Raw genomic sequence first — 17500 nt, 5'->3', positions numbered from 1 at the left:
TACAGAGTTAACAGTGAGTGCGCAAGTTTCAAGTGGGAGATGTTGTGTGCATACACGAGAGGAAGACCCCAAGACATCGGTGGCACCTTGGAAGGGTTCAACGCTTACCTCCTGGCCCAGGTGGTGAAGTTCGAAATACAGTAGCGAGAGTTAAATCCGGCAACATGCCTTTGTTAGAATGGAGACGCCCTCTGTGGAGACTGCACCCTTTGGAAGTAAAACTGAACTCTGAACCGGCAAACGCTCTTCCTATTACAGTTGTGAGGGATGAAGATGTCCCAGCAGTTGTTGTGAATTCTTGCTAAGAAACTTTTTCTGAAGTGATTTGTTGGAGTAATTTTGTAATAAGTTTGTTTCTCATGAGATTTTCTTAATTTAAACGTCAATTGATGCATGATGTCATCAATCTGCGGGGCCCCGCTGACTGATACAAATGTGTGGAAAACTGGATCCGACTTTATCACGTGCTGTGCATTTTTGACCCCCAACGAACTCAACATTGAATTCTTGTCGGTTGATTTGATGTTGATGTAGTCTTGCGAAGGTGAAAGTGGTCTTAAAAGAAATGCGATTTCTGATTTTCACATACAAAGTTGTGTTATTTGTGTACGGTTCTTTACATGCCTTTTGTAGGCGCCATATGTATCAAAATACCTTTTTTGGTGTGGTTTACACGAAGCGTAATCCACTTTGTGTCGTCATCCAAGTTATGGCTGGTGGGCTGGATTTTTCACGGTGAGCAGAGCACTTGTCACATGTTTACTGGCAGCTTAGGGCCCTGGGAATGGGGTTGAGGATAGGTTTCAGTCTACCCTCGGCTAAATGACATAAGCTTCAGTAAGCAGCCATTTTGTATTTGTGGATGTAATACACATGTTATATGTTGTCCAAGATCCTTTTTTTATCTAGTTATGTGCCTTGAGAATGGGGTTATGATGACGCTGAAACGTCGACTTCTATTCGCTTGTTTCAATTTGCGACTTTTATGATGGTGGTACATTTTAAACAATTTTATAAACACGATTCATTTTGAACAAGAATTTCATTAGTTTTACATTACTTCTGAGATTACAGTTGTCAATGGAAAAAGTGATATGGTACATATGTAAGCAGGAAACCAATTTTAATACCGAGTAAACACAGCTGCAGTGGTCTCACCAGGCTGCCCCCTTGCGGGATTCACGCACAAAATTCTAAATCGGCTTACAGTAATCCACACCAAGACTGGAAATGTTTGGAAAATACTTGCTTATAGTTCATCAATGGTTAGCATGTTTTTTCAAACCAAAGGAAAGAGGAATATCTTAAGTTTAACTGGGCAAAAAGCAACCTCAACCTGTGAATCAAACAGGACATCAAACACAGTCCAGAATTTAACTTGCCAGAAGACTAAGGCTAGTTTGTGGTCACAATGCTGGCCACATTTATGGCAGGCTCAATCCTTGAATTATTCGCCCTTGGGTCCGTTTGAACAAAATGCTCAATGATGTCACAACTACAACAAGGAAGATTGGCATTGTTTTTATCAAGCCCTAAAGTTCCGAGGTTGGAGGTTCAAGAAGCCTATTCGCAAAAGCCAATCCACCTATAGAAGACAATTCTTCTTTGTTATCGACATGTACATGTAGCAAGTAAGATCTATGTGTATTTCAAAATGCTCTAAAAATGAAACGCAAATGGCTGGAATATTTAGAAGAAGAAAAAATGTAACTTTTCTAAGGGACCGCCCCTAAATTTAATGGTTATTGGTCACGTGATCCCTTAGGAAAAAAATCTGGTAAGAACACTGTACGAGGCATACCTGTGTACACGCAAGTACGCGGTTATTGCATTTAGCTTGTTTATAATAAAGGTGTAGAGTATTTTTCTCTATTTAAAATCTTTTATGTACACTTTCTAAACAAAAGTGAGAGAAAAATTTGGATGTCACTTCTGGAATGAAGTTCATAAAAGATGTATTGTAGATTTCAAACGATATGTAAACACCGTTTTCAAAGACTACATGCGTTAAACTGAAGTATAGTCTGCTATTAGACATTCATGGCACTCATTCGATGAATAAAAAAATTAATAATAATGATGATAATAATAATAATAATAATAATAATAATAATAATAATAATAATAACAATAATAATAATAATAATAATAGTATCGCTTTGATGATCCAGACGATGTTTTTGAAATTCATTTTTTATCAAGACACGTTTCAGATGAAACATCATCCATCGTCAGTTGTACAATGAGAAATAAACTGAAGTTGAGCAATAAATGGTGTAACAAAGTGAGATATAACATGAATAATTAAGGATGAAGGTGAGAACAGAAAAAAAACACACAACCACGAAACAAAACAAAAAAAACCAAACTATTTAAGCTAAGAAAAGAAACTAATTAGTATGAAAGGGATAAATTAAGATGTTTGACTTGGGAATTAAAAGATGGCTGCTCCCAAAGGATATGCATGGCTTCTTTAATTTTCAATTGGAAACGTGTGGAAGCAGAATCGAAAATTTTAAAACAATCTTCTGAACAAAGGGAGCGACAATTTTCAGAACCCCTCAAGTGCTTAAAGATGTGGGAATGTTTGTCAGAGGCGAGATGTTCACGGATGCAAGTGGCGAAGTGTCTATTGATTTCACCAATATAACAGGCATTCTGTAATAAATTTCAAAAACATCGTATGGATCATCAAAGTGATATCTTACTTCGTGCTGCTACGAAGTTTTAATAATAATAGTAATAATAATTGGTTTGGACCAGTGACCTCGCAATACTGCTGCGGTGCTCTAACCAACTGAGCTATGAAGCCGCTGACGTCTGGAGCTGGTCATTTGTGGGCCCTAATTTTCCCGTGAGGAATGAATCAATGAACGAAGTGATGTATTAAATGAATCACATACTGGACTGCGGATATGAAAACAAGTAAAGCTGGTCAAAATTTGTTGTGGACTCACTCAGCTGTGCCTCGTGAGTACACAACATTTTGACCACTGCAATGACGAATATCGTTGTCGATAAGAGTACAGACAATGCTGAACCACTTTCCATTTGTTAAATGGAAAACTATCTAACTGTAAATTGATTCGATAATTGACTGCATACATACCAAGAATTTGGATGCTTTCCATTCAACCAAAATTTTCGAAATTTCCAGGCCAAAATTGAATGGAACAGGCAAAGTTCTGGGAATTTTTTTGAAAATTTGGGAATACGTTTTCATTGCACCTCTCTGCTGGAATTTCCAGTATTACCGGAACATTTTGAGTTCCATTCGCGAGAGATGTTGGTGTTTAGTCTCCCTACTGAACGTGAGCTCATGTGGACAAGCAAAAGAACAATAAACATATCAGTACACATGACTTCGCATTCTGGGATGTGGTCGCACATGTTCCATTCGACCAGCAAAAATTCCGAAAATTTTTACCACCCACTGATTTTTGTTGAAGGGAAAGTGCCCTTTGTCAGCTTCCCATCAAAGCAGCTAAATTCCGTAAGCCACACTTGTACGCATTGCGGACCTATTTTTTCAATCAGAATACTCGCATATTTAATGGGATCCTGACCATTTATTGCTTAGGGATACATATGTCTTTTAACTACATATCACATAAGTGTCAGTCAGCCCAAGATGGTGTCGAAAGGCTTCGAATCGATATATATCCGCAGGATATCATGAAACCCATGCGACTGAAAAACGACATGAATAGTATACGTTGAACACAGTCACCCGCTATATTCCTATTCATTCTGTAACGTCTCCTTAAATCGAAGTGATTGCTTGGGTCCATCCTGATGAACTGAAGAAAGAGGGCTCTTACTTTCGAAAGACTGCCAGAAAAAATAGTTCCTTCACCATTCAAACAACCTTGCTGTTTATAGCATTTGCAGTCATGGCATTCAACTTTTTATGTTTTCGTTCATATATCTTCTAGGTGCACAAAACCTGCCCGGTTCTGATTATCAAGAATGGTGGATAGAAAGCTGGGCGTTTTGGAGCGGCACATGAAAGAGCTTAGCGTTGCAAGAAAGGAGGGAAACAGACGAGAAGAGGGTTTGGCTTGTTTCAATCTGGGCAACTACTTCGATGGCATAGCCGATTTTAAACAGGCCGTAAGAAATTACACAGAAGCATTAAGCATTTTTAAAGAAATAGGTTTGAGGGCCGAGGAAGGAAGAGCCTTTGGCAATCTCGGTAATGCCCATCACTGTCTGGGCAATTTTAAACAAGCCATAGAGTGCCACAATCAAAATCTTAGTATTGCAAAAGACGAAGGGGATAGGGCCGAGGAGGGAAGAGCCTGTTGCAATCTCGGCAATGCTTATGATAGCTTGGGCAATTTTAAACAAGCCAAAGAGTACCACAACCAAGACCTCAGTATTGCAAAAGAAGTAGGGGATAGGACCGGGGAGGGAAGAGCTTATGCCAATCTCGGCAATGCCTATCAAAGTCTGGGTAATTTTAAGAAAGCCATAGAGTACCACAACCAAGATCTTAGTATTGCAAAGGAAGTACGGGATAGGGCTGGGGAGGGAAAAGCCTATGGCAATCTTGGCAATGGGTATTACAGTATAGGCGATTTTAAGCAAGCCATAGAGTACCACAACCAAGACCTTAGTATTGCAAAAGAAGTAGGGGATAGGGTGGGAGTGGGCATTGCTTATGGCAATATTGGCAGTGCTTATAACAGTCTAGGAAATTTTCAACAAGCCCTAGAGTACCACCAACAAAGTCTTGGTATTGCTAAAGAAGTAGGGGATAGGGCCGGTGAGGGAAGAGCCTATTGCAATCTCGGAAAAGCGTATCAGAGTCTGGGTGATTTTAAGCGAGCCATGGCTTACCACCAACAAAGTCTTGGTATTGCTGTAGAAGTAGGGGATGTGGCCGGTGAGGGAAGAGGCTATGGCAATCTCGGCATTGTGTATCATAGTCTGGGTGATTTTAAGCAAGCCATAGTGTACCACAACAAACATCTTAGTATTGCTAAAGAAGTAGGGGATAGGGCCGGTGAGGGAAGAGCCTATTGCAATCTTGGAAAAGTGTATCAGAGTCTGGGTGATTTTAAGCGAGCCATGGCTTACCACCAACAAAGTCTTGGTATTGCTGTAGAAGTAGGGGATGTTGCCGGTGAGGGAAGAGCCTATCGCAATCTTGGCAATGCGTATTATAGTCTAGGTGATTTTAAGCAACCCATAGTGTACCACAACCAAGATCTTAGTATTGCTAAGGAAGTAGGGGATAGGGCTGGGGAGGGAAGTGCCTATGGCAATCTCGGCATTGTGTATCATAGTCTGGGTGATTTTAAGCAAGCTATAAAGTACCTCAACCAAAACCTTAGTATTGCTAAAGAAGTAGGGGATAGGGCTGGGGAGGGAAGAACCTATTGCAATCTCGGCGTCGTGTATCATAGTCTGGGTGATTTTAAGCAAGCCATAGTGTACCTCAACAAACATCTTAGTATTGCTAAAGAAGTAGGGGATAGGGCTGGGGAGAGAAGAGCCTATCGCAATCTTGGCAATGCGTATGAAAGTCTGGGTGATTTTAAGCAAGCCATAGTGTACCACAACCAAGATCTTAGTATTGTTAAGGAAGTAGGGGATAGGGCCGGTGAGAGAAGAGCCTATTGCAATCTCAGCTGTGCGTATTATAGTCTGGGTGATTTTAAGCAAGCCATACTGTCTTGGTTAAAGTCTTGGTAATGCTAAAGAAGTAGGGGATAGGGCTGCGAAGGGAAGAGCCTATGGCAATCTCGGCAATGTGTATCAGAGTCTGGGTGATTTTAAGCAAGCCATAGAGTACCACAACCATAATCTTAGTATTGCAAAAGAAGTAGGGAATAGGGCTGGGGAGGGAAGCGCCTATTGCAATCTCGGCAATGGGTATCAAAGTCCGGGTGATTTTAAGCAAGCCATAGAGTACCACAAAGAACATATTACAATCAAAACATTTGTTTCCTGCTCCGGAGGCATAATAAAAATTAAAAGGTTTTACAAACTCGGAGCTAAAAGTTAAAGACTTATGAAATATTTCGTCCATTTTTCAACCGGACTTTATCAGTCAATGATGTGAATGTTAAAAAGGATGAATTTTAAGAAGGTTTTTTTAATGCCTCTGGGGGGTTAGAATTGGTACGTGTCAAGGACACAACTGTCAATCTCAAGAAATGCGGTACTGTGTACCAGATCCATTGTGAGAAGTGTAACAAGGAGTACGTTGGTGAAACGGCCCGCTCTCTGGAAATCAGAGTGAAAGAACACCAATCAAGAAGTTCATCAGCTATTCACGAGCATTGTCGCCTGGAGGGCCACTCGGTGGACCCAAGTAAGACAAAAGTACTATCAACCGAAGTTAACACCTTCAAACACAGGATAAAAGAAGCTATTCAAATTAAACTTACGAAACCGGCGTTAAACAGAGACAATGGTTACGAATTAGCAGCTATCTATGACACAATTCTAACCCCCAAGAGGCGTTAAAAAAACCTTTTAAAATTCATCTTTTTTAACATTCACATCATTGACTGATGAAGTCCGGTTGAAAAACGGACGAAATATTTCGTAAGTTTTTAACTTTTAGCTCCGAGTTTGTAAAACTTTTTAATTTTTAAAGAACATATTAGTATTGGGAAAGAAATTGGGGATAGGGCCAGGGAGGGAAGAGCCTATGGCAATCTCGATCATGTCTATTACAATATGGCTGAGGTTGAAAATGGGCTTCTCTTCAACGACCAACATCTTACTGTTTCCAAGGAAATGGAGGATAGGGGAGGGAATCACATGTTATAGGCTGGGTCTTGTTTACGAATTTCCAGGCTCCTTGTCCAAAGCCCTTAATTACTATCGTCTAAGCATAAGTTGTTATGATGAAACCAGGCGTCTTCTTCAGTCAGAAGCTTTCGTGACACAAACTGGAATGTGTACACTGCTCTGTGGCAAGCACTGCTGAAGAATGGAGAGATTGATGAGGCTTTGTATGCTGCTGACCAAGGAGCTCAGGCTTTGACAGACAGTTTGAAGGTGCAGTACCACGCTGATGAAGAACCCTCCTCGGGAGTCACAACAAAGGAGACTATTTCTTGTCCATTAGAATATCTACCTCCACAAACAGTTTTTATAGCACTTTCTTCTTGGCCATGCTTTATTATTATTATTTAATTTTTTTTATGTAATAATTTTTTACATACCACTACATACTATTACATTCACTAACATACACACAAGCCTGCATAAGCTACGCTAACAGCATATAGAGAACTTATATTAAAGTAAGTAAAGGTTTCCAAACCGTATAAAATATTTCTATTTGACCTTTAGACTGAAAAATCGATCTCAAAACAAGGATTTTGTTCTTGACAAGATCCAAGAACTTAAATAAGTTACGGGCTTTAAACTCGAGTCTTTGCAAAAAGATATATCTTTTGCCTAGTAAAATGTAATAGTTAAAAGAATTGGTTTTCCTGGTCTAAGGATTGTAGCCATACAAGATGTTTAAGTTATTTACTGAATAATTGCCACCACTCTCTTTATTTCACTACTCAACCGCTTCAAGCCAAAAAAGATGAATTACATCACAACAGACTAACATATGAGGCAGTGTTTCTACTGCACCTGCAGTACATACAAAGTGGCGAGTCTATGATCTTCATCTCGTGTAGTAAACTACCATGCGGTAGGATATTATGAATTATTTTGTACTGAAAGATACTTAATTTTGTTTCTTTAGTCATACTAAAAGGTAAATTATAAATTGCTTTAAGATTGGTTGAATCCACGCCCGACTTACACAACCTTGTACTGGCCACAGGTTCCTGGGACGTTCTTTCTATGAATGCATTTCTAATTGCTCTACAAGTGTATTTACTAAATGGTAAATTTGTAGAAGTTTTAATCAGTTGATTAACAGTATGAACAGACTGTAAAGCTTGGTTCCATTTACTGGGTATTGCTGATATCAGCCTATAGAATTGGGTAAATGGTGGACTAGGACCAGTTTTCCTGCAAAATGGTTAAAGCTTAGAAATATGTTGTTGTCATCTAGGAGGTCTTTAATTCTTTCAATGCCAGCAGTGTGCCAGTCTTTCCAATAAACTGATTTACCAGCGATGGTAATATCTTTGTTATTCCACAAGATAATATCTCTAGGACTATTCTGATCGTCTGTTCTAAACTTCTGCCTGGCTTCTACCCAAGCGTTTAGAACGTCTATGTAAAAACCTGGCACACTGTTGTGGATTAAAAGAGCTAAATCATAATGGCACCCAAAAATGAGTAGACCACCGTAATTCTCTAAATAAAAGGAAGGAATTGTCATCCACTGATTTTCTAAGCTTTCATGCATTCCTTTAATCCAAACACCTTGAAGTGATTTGGAAAAATCTCATATTCTGGGCAGTCCAAACTATCTCCATTCTTTGGACCAATACACCCATATCACTCAATGTACAAACAAAAGATTTTGCCCGTCTAGCCTCTCATTCAGTGTGAGGCTGGACGGGCAAAGACAATGCAAAGACAAAGCCTTTATTCCCCATGGACTCCAAAATGGCCGCCGAGTGATAAAGGTGAATTAGTGTGTTTCTTTTTATTTTCGGTTTCTTGCAATTCCAGACAAAATCAGCGACCAATTTATTGACTGCGACTATCACATGTGGTGGTGTGGAAATGTAAGCGCTAGAAAAGATAAGTTTCGGCAAACCCAAGGTTTTGGCAATTATTTTGTCACACAGCGATAGGTCACGTTGAGACCATATATTAAACAGTTTCTGTAATTTGATTATTTTTGGACAAAAATTTTTGTTCTCACAAAGCTTAGACTTATAAGAAAAAAACCGTCCTAATGCACAATTGATTCCAAAAGGAGTGTCCTTCCTGTTTGAATTTTTGCCAAGCCACATGGCTTCTGATTTCAACTGATTGAGCCTCAATCTGCTACAATCACCGTAAAGCCCTAATAAATCCAGCAAATTTCCAAGCGAAGATTCATCCCTGAAGAAAGCTGTGGTATCGTCAGCGTATTGGGATAATTTAATCTCCTCGTTGCGAACTTGAATGCCCTCTGTGTCTTTGCTAGCCCTTATTGAAGTGGACAATATTTCAACTGCAAGAACAAATAAATGCCCCGATAAGGGGCACCCTTGCCTGACGCCTTTTGCAAGCTCGAACCAGCTGGATGCAAAACCGTTATTGATTGTGCGCTAGAGATGACTGCTGTCTATAACGTTTTAATCCATTTCCTAAAGTCATGACCAAAATTAAGAATGTCTAGCACTTAAAGAAGGTACTGCCATTCCAAGCTGTCAAAAGCTTTTTCAAAATCTATAAAAAGGGCAATACCTTCCAGATTTTGTTCTGCAGCGAAATGAATAATATCTGAGATTAATCGGATATTTTCGCCAATGAATCTTCTAAATCTCGAGCGCACATCTCAGATCCCCGAAGAAGAAGATTGCATGTTAACGATGAGCGGTGTTCATGCACATCATCTTCTGGCAAGACTGGTTGTGCTGAGGTGTGCACATAGTGGCCAGGGAGCGGTAAATCTGAGGGTGTTGTGGGAATAGCCACGGTTTTCCTGTGTGCTGGCACTCGGTCTATTCTGGTGTCAGTCTGGGCAATTGATGACGAGGCGACCTTGCTGTTCATGAAATGTTTCTACCAGATAGAAAAAGTGCAAGTTTAGCTCTTCACTATGCTATAAAATCTGTTCGGGAGACAAAGCAATATTCTGCCATAAAATACTGGGCGCTACATCGCGCAGAATGCCGCGACACATCCGGGACTTAATTCCACAGTCAGCGCCAAAATTCAAATTCGATCTGGTTGCTCGAGAGCTAAACAATAAAGAAAATGACCACAAAAAGGCCGAAGACGCATACGTTTTTAGAGATTGCCTGCTTCGTACTTGTGTTTCGCGGTGGTTATCATACGGCTTTTGTAGATGAGATATTGATGGATTAAATGAGACAATTTTCAAGATCTTACGAATCGCGAATTTAGTCGTTATTTCTCCTCTGAATTTGGTCTATTTTAGGGAAAATACTGCAAGAGGAAAAATTTGGAGCTGGACTTTTCTCCCTTTTAAAGGGGAACTGAAGGCAAAAATTGTTATTTTTTGTAACATTTTTTTTAGAAAGTCTAACATCAATAAAGTCGAGTTTGGATAGTTATTCCTGTCCGTTTCTTGGTTTTCCCGAGAAAATTAGCTTTGAAACTGTGTTTTTCCCGCTTTTCGGGCCTTTTCATTGCGGGCCCGTAATGCGTGTCAGCGGTATGCTATGACGTATGGTATGGGGAACACTGCTTTCGTAACAAGAAGAAAACAGGCGGTATCAGCTGAAACTTGTCGTTTTGTTACGGATTTCCTTCGTTATTTCCAACATGAGCGGTGTACAGCCATTCCAGTTTGAGCCAACCTATCCTCCTGGTGAAGAACCAGTTGACTCGGAAGAAGAAACTGGCGACGAAGGAGACAGCGGAGCCAATTTTGATAACAGAGTTGGAAACACCGAATGGTGCATTTGTGGGGGCAATTGTGTCCCAATGTCGACGGCCGATGAATGTTTTTGTTGTCAAGAATTGGAGGCCCTTAATCAAAAGTTCGACGAGTCGGGGGTTGAATGCATAACTGACCACGCAAAGTTTAGAATTGTGTGTGTCGATACGGACGTGCTAAATACTGCCCTTGTTGCAATTCACAACGCACGCTGCAATCCCTTACCGGAACCCATCGAGAACAGGTTAGTTGTTGTGAAACTCTAGCCGCAAAAGTTATTTGTTCATCATATAATTCGCATATTTATGATCTCTTCTAGAACATGGCGTTTAGCAGCTTACCGTCAGTTTACTTGGTGGGTTCATGGTGTACTAGGAAGAAAAAACCGGCGAGTGATTCCAGCGTGCGTTGTGAAAGCAATTAGAAATGAATTTCCAGAGGAGAGTGGGGAATATGCCGGATTCAAACCGGCGGAAATCGATTTAAATTAAATTTTCCAGAACAAGCAATAGTGGATTTTAGCATGCTTTATTGATATCGACTTTCTAGAAATTTATGTTTTGCAAAAATAGTACTCGTCTTCGGCTAATTATAATACTTTTACACTGATCTCTAAAATTAACCTAATTCTTTTAAATATTTTCTTTGGAAATATTTATAATAAATAGCCATGATCAAGCACAATATGCATGGTTTGTTCTGAATAAATTTTAATTTGAAATTTGAAAGAAGTGTACTGTTTGCTGTTGATTTCGATGTACAGATTGGATGGCATGTATAAAGAGTTGTTGCTAATAATGATAATAGAAGTAGTAATTGTTGAAGGGCTGACTGGGAAAGATGGCCTGTTATTATATTGTTCAGCACACCAACATCATTGCTTTAAGTAACCTAACTTTGGCAACAGTTTGTTTTGAAAGTTAAATGGAAATAACATGTCCCAGAGCAAAGCACCAAAAAGCTAAATTTTTTTTGTTTGGTGTACATGTACAAAAAAAATTCCAGAGTGAGTGAACACATTGCCAAAAGCCCTTCAATAACCATTACATCAAATTCATTCAAGTATTAGAAAATCTAGATGTGTGCCTTGCAATAACATATGCCTTATCTGGTCGAGGGGTGCAAGCAATGTTGCGTGGAGTATGTGGTGCTGTGAGAGTGGCACTTCTTTCATCAGCATCTTGACACTTCCTTGCGACAATTGCATCCACCAATGGGGGTACATGATCCCTTGTGGTCTTCTCCATAATTGGTTTTGCAATCCACTCCTTACTTCTTTTGGGGAAGACCACCTTGAAACGAAGCTCTCCCTCGTTTTCTCCCCTTGAAGCAGTAGCATGGTCTCTGCTGATGTTGGCGTTGTGGTCAAGGGCTGCCAGCTGTGTTCGAGCAACCATGCCCTTATACCAAAAGTGCTGCCGCTTGGGGAGGTATTTTGTCTGGACGTTGTGATACACCTCCAAAGATCCAGTGTGACAGCTGAGTGTCAACTGCTGGATGTCTTTAAGTAGATTTTTGTCAAATACCACTTCTTTTAATGCCTCATGTGCTGGCGAACCTGGCCTTAGCCATCTCTTGATTCTGGCCACATTTCTTGGGATGGGTGGGTGGGGACATTCATGATAATAATCTGCACTGTCCCACTGGTGGATGTTGGCAGTGTGGTGGACAATTGATATCCACTTCTCCCGTAAGAGTTCCTTGTCCCCATTGCATGTGTCGGCACACCACCAGAGATGGTTGGAGACTGACTTGATCCAGGTAAAAAGATCACTACAGTCCTTCTTCTTTGCCTTTTCAGTAAGTTTTTTAGTGACACTTTTCGCTAAATGCCACACATCAAACTGGTGATCCACATGAGGGTAGATGCGTTTCATATCTGACTTTATGCTTACATGGCGATCAGTTGCCACAACCTTTACTTTTGCCCCTTTACCCTGGATATTTTCCATGCACCTTTTAAATCCTTCTCTCTCCATGGCATTACTGCTGGTCACTTCGCTGACCTGAACAATTTGGAAGTCAACTATTTTGTCACTATGTTGATCGATCATGGTGTAGGTGCCATATTTTGCGTTATGCCCTGGGCTGTCACAGCGACCATCCCCAGAAAGGCACAACTCTTTGTCTTTCAAATCATTAAAAACAGAATTTTGTTCTCCCTCCCAAATTTCATTAATTACTGGAAATAAATACGAGTCTTGAATGTTACAAAATGTTTTCTCACTGAAAAAGCATAACCTTAATATTTCAGCTAATGTAGCTATCTTGGTGTAAGTGGCCCCACACAGAAGAATCGACGAGGACATTAAAAGGTTTCCAGCAGCCATCCCTTTGATCATTGGCTGGCTGTTCCAGAAGTAGGTGTGGCCATTTATGCACTTAAGTGAAACAAGCAACTGAGAACCCTGGGTAGATTCTTTTTTTTTTCTTATGCCTGCACCACACTCGGGACATCTTTTAAAAAGCTTCACTAATTCTTGTTTGAAAACAAGGAACTTAACATCATCTTGTGGGTTGACACTTTTTGAATCTTCAGTTTCTGACTGTGAACTGTTTGAATGATCTGACATTTCATCATTTTTCAATGGTACATAAGATGGATCCTTTTGAGGTGAATTGTCAGGGGTGATTTTCTGTTCATGGGAAGGGTCTACCTCATCAGAAGAGATCACTTCCTCTCTGTGAAAGTCTTCATCAGTTTGAGTGCTTTGGTCACACAGGATCACAGCAAATGAAGACTTGTAAGTTTGAGACTCAGTTGATTTCATCATAAGTTGTGCTCCTCGTGTATTAATTTGACACCCAACATCACTGGTAAGCTTATGTATTGGTATACTTGTTTTATTTGCTTTCGTTGAATCCACATTAACTTGCTGCAATGGCCTCTCGAATGCAACCTCACTATGATCTATGCCCTGGGAATTTAGGCAGCCAACTTCCGGGTAACATTCACTGGAGGTACTAGCTACAGGTTCTGCATGCACACCCTGGGAATTGTGGGAGACAGCTGCTGAATTACATTCAGTGGAGGTACTAAGTTCCACAACATTCAAAGGGGAAACATGGTGTGTCGTGGTGAGTGATGCAATATACTGCAAACAAAAGCAGACGTTTCGTGACTAATGAGCAATTGCGTGAGCGTTCCCTCCACATGTAAGATAAGAAAGTACTTCGAGTTGCATGTAGCTAAAATTAATACAGACTCTTACCTCTTGCTTTGCTCTGTCATGCAAACGGTTTTCAGACGACAGTCGAGGCTTCTTTCTTGGCCGATGGACAAAAATTGTTGGTAGTGCATCCGGCTTCAATGTACGTGTTGCTTTCAACCCAAGAAGTTCTGCTTTAAGATCACGTTCAAAGCATTCAGGCTCGAAGTGATCAGAACACAACCGAGTATCTTTGGTAACCACAAAGTCAACTCGGGATATTTTTGCTAACCACTTTTGCAAGAGAGACTTTTGTGTAGGAAGACGGTGGAAACTTATTCCATGCTCCTTGCTAACAGATCGAGAATCATTCGAGCATCCAACAGCACAACAATACACCATTACGACGAAACAGTACAAACGATCTATATGCACATAAAGTGAGTACTGAGTCTTACGCAAAATGGATAGCTTTATTTATACCAAAAAGATTGCCGCAAGACCGGAAAACGTCAGCCTGAAATTTTCGAAAAGGTGCGATAACACATTACTAGTTGCGAAAGGAACATGACGTGCATTGTAAATCGAGCTTAGTAGTTTACGAAATCGCAGTCATGGAATTTCCGTCTACTGACTTCGAAGCACCACGCTAACTCTAAATATAATTCAATCACTACCCTAAAACTGTCGCAATATTAACTTTAGAAGCGTTTAGAAGCTGACAATAATTATGCAATTAACTAAAATGACACAAATAAAGTCACAGGAGAACAGATCTGGCAAGCTCAATGTTTATTTCAAGCTCGGAGCATGCACTCTTTACAGCTGTCGAACGTGATTTGACTTCTTTCACTATACTGAGAACAATTTAAGTAAACAGATGTCCAAACCAGGTGAATTTCATAATAATAAAAACAAAATAACTGGAGTAAATAATCCTATGTATTAAAAAACATACTTTGTCCGGCGAATGTTTCTAATGGTTTCGTGTCATGTCCAAGTTTCCAATGAATATATCACAAGCGCAGAGGACTACTTATAGGCTCCTTTCCGTCTTAAATGTCGCAAATCTTTCTTACTGAGCTAAAAAAACAAGGTCAACACCACTCAAAATCCCTAAAATCCCGCCTCTGTTCATCAAGTCTCTCGCACATGTTCCCCATATCATACGTCATAGACTCCTAAAGTGGCCGCTGACACACCTATTCTGAGCCGCAATGCCAATAGCCTAAAACCGCAGTAAGAACTTTTATTTGAAGTAATAAAAAAGGCCCAAATGGCAAAAAAAGTGTCTAACATCAATATACTGGGTCTAAACTATAAGAAAAAAAATACTTGATTTTTGCCTTCAGTTCCCCTTTAAGTGTCCCTTTATAACGGTTATCATATGGCCTTTGACTATTTGTTGTTCAAGGAAGTTTCATGCCAAGTTTTAACGGAAAATGATGGTTACAAGCGGTCGTTCTATTCAACTTTCGAACACCCCAGCTAACCTTCTTGCCTTACTGCTCTTCGGAAACAAGAAGAACAATAGAACGAAACTGTTTTGAATTTCCCGGCCGAACATTAATATATGCTAAGCTCCGCCTCTGCAAGCAATCGATGCTATCAGGCATTGTAATTGAGGTGCTAAACTGTATCATTTAAAAGTCTTACTTCAAGTAATGCTTTGCGTCAGTTGCAACAAACAATTCGATAAAGTTTCAATACGCGCGCATTCTTCACAGAAATTCAATATGCCGTCCGTGCGAGAAATGCAACGCGTTGATCGGGAGCTTTCTTTAGAGCTCATTAAATCCCCGATCAACCCCGCTTTCTTGCACATGTCCACACCACTGAAAGGCTATGACCCAATGTTTTATCTCCAAATCAACGGCGAGGCTCTATGGCAGTGGCGCATTATTAAGGGACAAAACTTCATGCCGCGAAGTTCCTCTCAGACCAACCAACGATGAGGAATCTAAGGGCCAGAAGTCAATAAACTGTACTTATCCTTCTTGGTCTCTTATCGAAATTTTCTGCCGGAAGTCAGAAACCTCTTGCTCTTACCAATGTGTCATTGCCGAGAGGCACAAAACATAACGATTTATCAATCGCACTGACTACTACCGAAACAATGTGGAGAATTTGAGGTTGCAAAAGAGCCTTCGCTTCACTTTAGTTCAATAGCCATTTTCCTATTGAGTAATTTTTTTTATCTTTTAATGTGGCCATTACTTTTCCCGCATAAATATTCACGATAAGAAAAGCTGGGGAGAAGAGAAATAAAGGGAAATTTGAAACATCGGGGGACACATTGTAGAAGCCAGGAGGATACCTGAAACGCTTAAACATTGTAGAAGCCAGGAGGATACCTGAAACGCTGAAAAGAGCTTTGAATTTGACCGCAACTGTAACTTTTTATGTTATGTGGAAACAAATCGAAATTTGAATCATTATCCCTACAAAAATGCAAACATATTCCCATAGGACTGAACAAGAGCATTACAGGGCCATTTCGGTCCCACTTGTCGAAACGCTTTGGAGAACAAGGCGTATCAGAATGGGTTTTATTGACACGCAAAAACTGGCAGGGTTTAACGGATAAACCCCGCCATTGTGTGCAGTTGGGTTAGAAAAAAGTGTCCTTGACATTCGGATGTTCTTCTCTCCGGAAGTTTGTTTTTTTTCCGATGGAGAGTAAATTTACTTCTGCCCATGTCGTCAAGCGTATTCAAAGTTACGAGTCTCTCTTCGTTGAAAAAATCTTAATAATGAAACGATCGAGAAGTTTAACAAAGTGAGTTCATTATTAAGACCTGGTTTTAAAGTGCTTAGTACGCATGAAGCTATTTCAGTTAACGCTTAGATTTTAGTTACCTTTTGTTACCAAAAGTTGTTACGTTTTTTGCAGGAACTTGTCAAAAGTTGTTTTCAATAGCAAGAGTAGCCTAATTAGGGCTCTATTGTTAACTTTATCACACCTTGATATTCGCATATGTCTTCTGAACAGTTTGATTGACAGCCGTAGAATTCACCAAAGAGAAACCGAAAGACCGAAATATTCACAAAGCCAAATCGGCGGACCAATCATAGCGGACTAGTTCTGAATGAGAAATTAATTATGCCGCACATCCGAAAATTATGCACCGCAAGTAGATGTCGCCACAAACAATAGCATTCTGCGCGATGATTTGTGCTAATTGTCGATGATGTCACCTTTGAATTTATTTGGGCCACACGAGCACGAAAAGAATGGTAAGTGTTTTTCGAATATAAATTTATTATTCATAAAAAAAAACAGACACTGTACATGGTTTTAATCGGCAGGTTGTCTAGAAGAATAGGTACGTTTTTCATAGAGAATTAATTTCAAAATGGGTCGCTTATATACTTTTACGAACTGCTTTGGCTAGCACCTGAAAGCAGTATTGTCTGCACCAGAATGGGTACTTCGGCCTTCGTGCAGATAGGTAGCTGTTTTAGCCAAGCTATGCACTGAAATCGCTGATACAATGCACTAGTCTCCGATAAAAACACGGCCCCCGACCCCAGGTAAAAGCAAAGCAGTGACGGCGACATGAACACCTTTACGCTCTTGTAACTACGCATTTCTCTGGGGGTACTGAGGCAGTGACGATTTGTTAAAAATCACTAGCATGGACAGAGTGGGACTGGGTCATAGTGTTACACAAACGTTCTAGCTTCAACTTAGCAAAAAATAGAAAATGCTTTGGGTCTGGCTTTGTGTTCGTAAAGTGCTAATACTTCATGAAACGTTTTTGGATGCTAAAATTTTTGTAATTTTTTTGTTGGGGAGAAAAAGAATTAAGAACATTTTTTTAAGTACATACGAACATTTCTTGTCCGGAGAATTATC

At 40.0% G+C, this 17500-nt stretch overlaps 3 protein-coding genes and 1 pseudogene across 5 annotated transcripts in view; 3 read left to right on the top strand and 1 right to left on the bottom strand.

Moving 5' to 3' along the window:
* LOC137972474 (tetratricopeptide repeat protein 28-like) overlaps positions 1-6507 on the top strand; it is a 32752-nt gene extending 26245 nt beyond the window's left edge. For all 3 annotated transcript variants that reach the window (XM_068819228.1, XM_068819227.1, XM_068819226.1), the window contains one exon: positions 3936-6507. In XM_068819228.1, the coding sequence (XP_068675329.1) occupies positions 3970-5700 (1731 nt within the window). In that variant the 5' untranslated portion in view covers positions 3936-3969 and the 3' untranslated portion in view covers positions 5701-6507. The remainder of the gene's footprint in view (positions 1-3935) is intronic.
* LOC137972531 (G-protein-signaling modulator 2-like) lies at positions 5700-6786 on the top strand. Its single transcript, XM_068819283.1, has 3 exons — positions 5700-5710; positions 5770-5966; positions 6611-6786. The coding sequence occupies exons 1-3, from the start codon at positions 5700-5702 to the stop codon at positions 6784-6786; spliced, it is 384 nt and encodes a 127-aa protein (XP_068675384.1).
* Positions 6787-10312: 3526 nt separating this feature from the next.
* On the top strand, positions 10313-11081 carry LOC137974249 (uncharacterized; annotated as a pseudogene).
* A 469-nt stretch (positions 11082-11550) lies between these two features.
* On the bottom strand, positions 11551-14109 carry LOC137972530 (uncharacterized). Its single transcript, XM_068819282.1, has 2 exons — positions 13705-14109; positions 11551-13587 (listed from the first exon to the last, which is right to left on the bottom strand). Exons 1-2 carry the CDS (start codon positions 14041-14043, stop codon positions 11551-11553), a joined length of 2376 nt encoding a protein of 791 aa, XP_068675383.1. The 5' UTR covers positions 14044-14109.
* Between the last annotated feature and the right edge of the window lie 3391 nt (positions 14110-17500).

This window comes from Montipora foliosa, chromosome 10 (genome assembly GCF_036669935.1).
Source record: "Montipora foliosa isolate CH-2021 chromosome 10, ASM3666993v2, whole genome shotgun sequence".
NCBI classification, from domain to species: domain Eukaryota; kingdom Metazoa; phylum Cnidaria; class Anthozoa; order Scleractinia; family Acroporidae; genus Montipora; species Montipora foliosa.
Note: the sequence above shows the minus strand (reverse complement) of the source record. Positions and strands in the feature narration are given on the sequence as shown.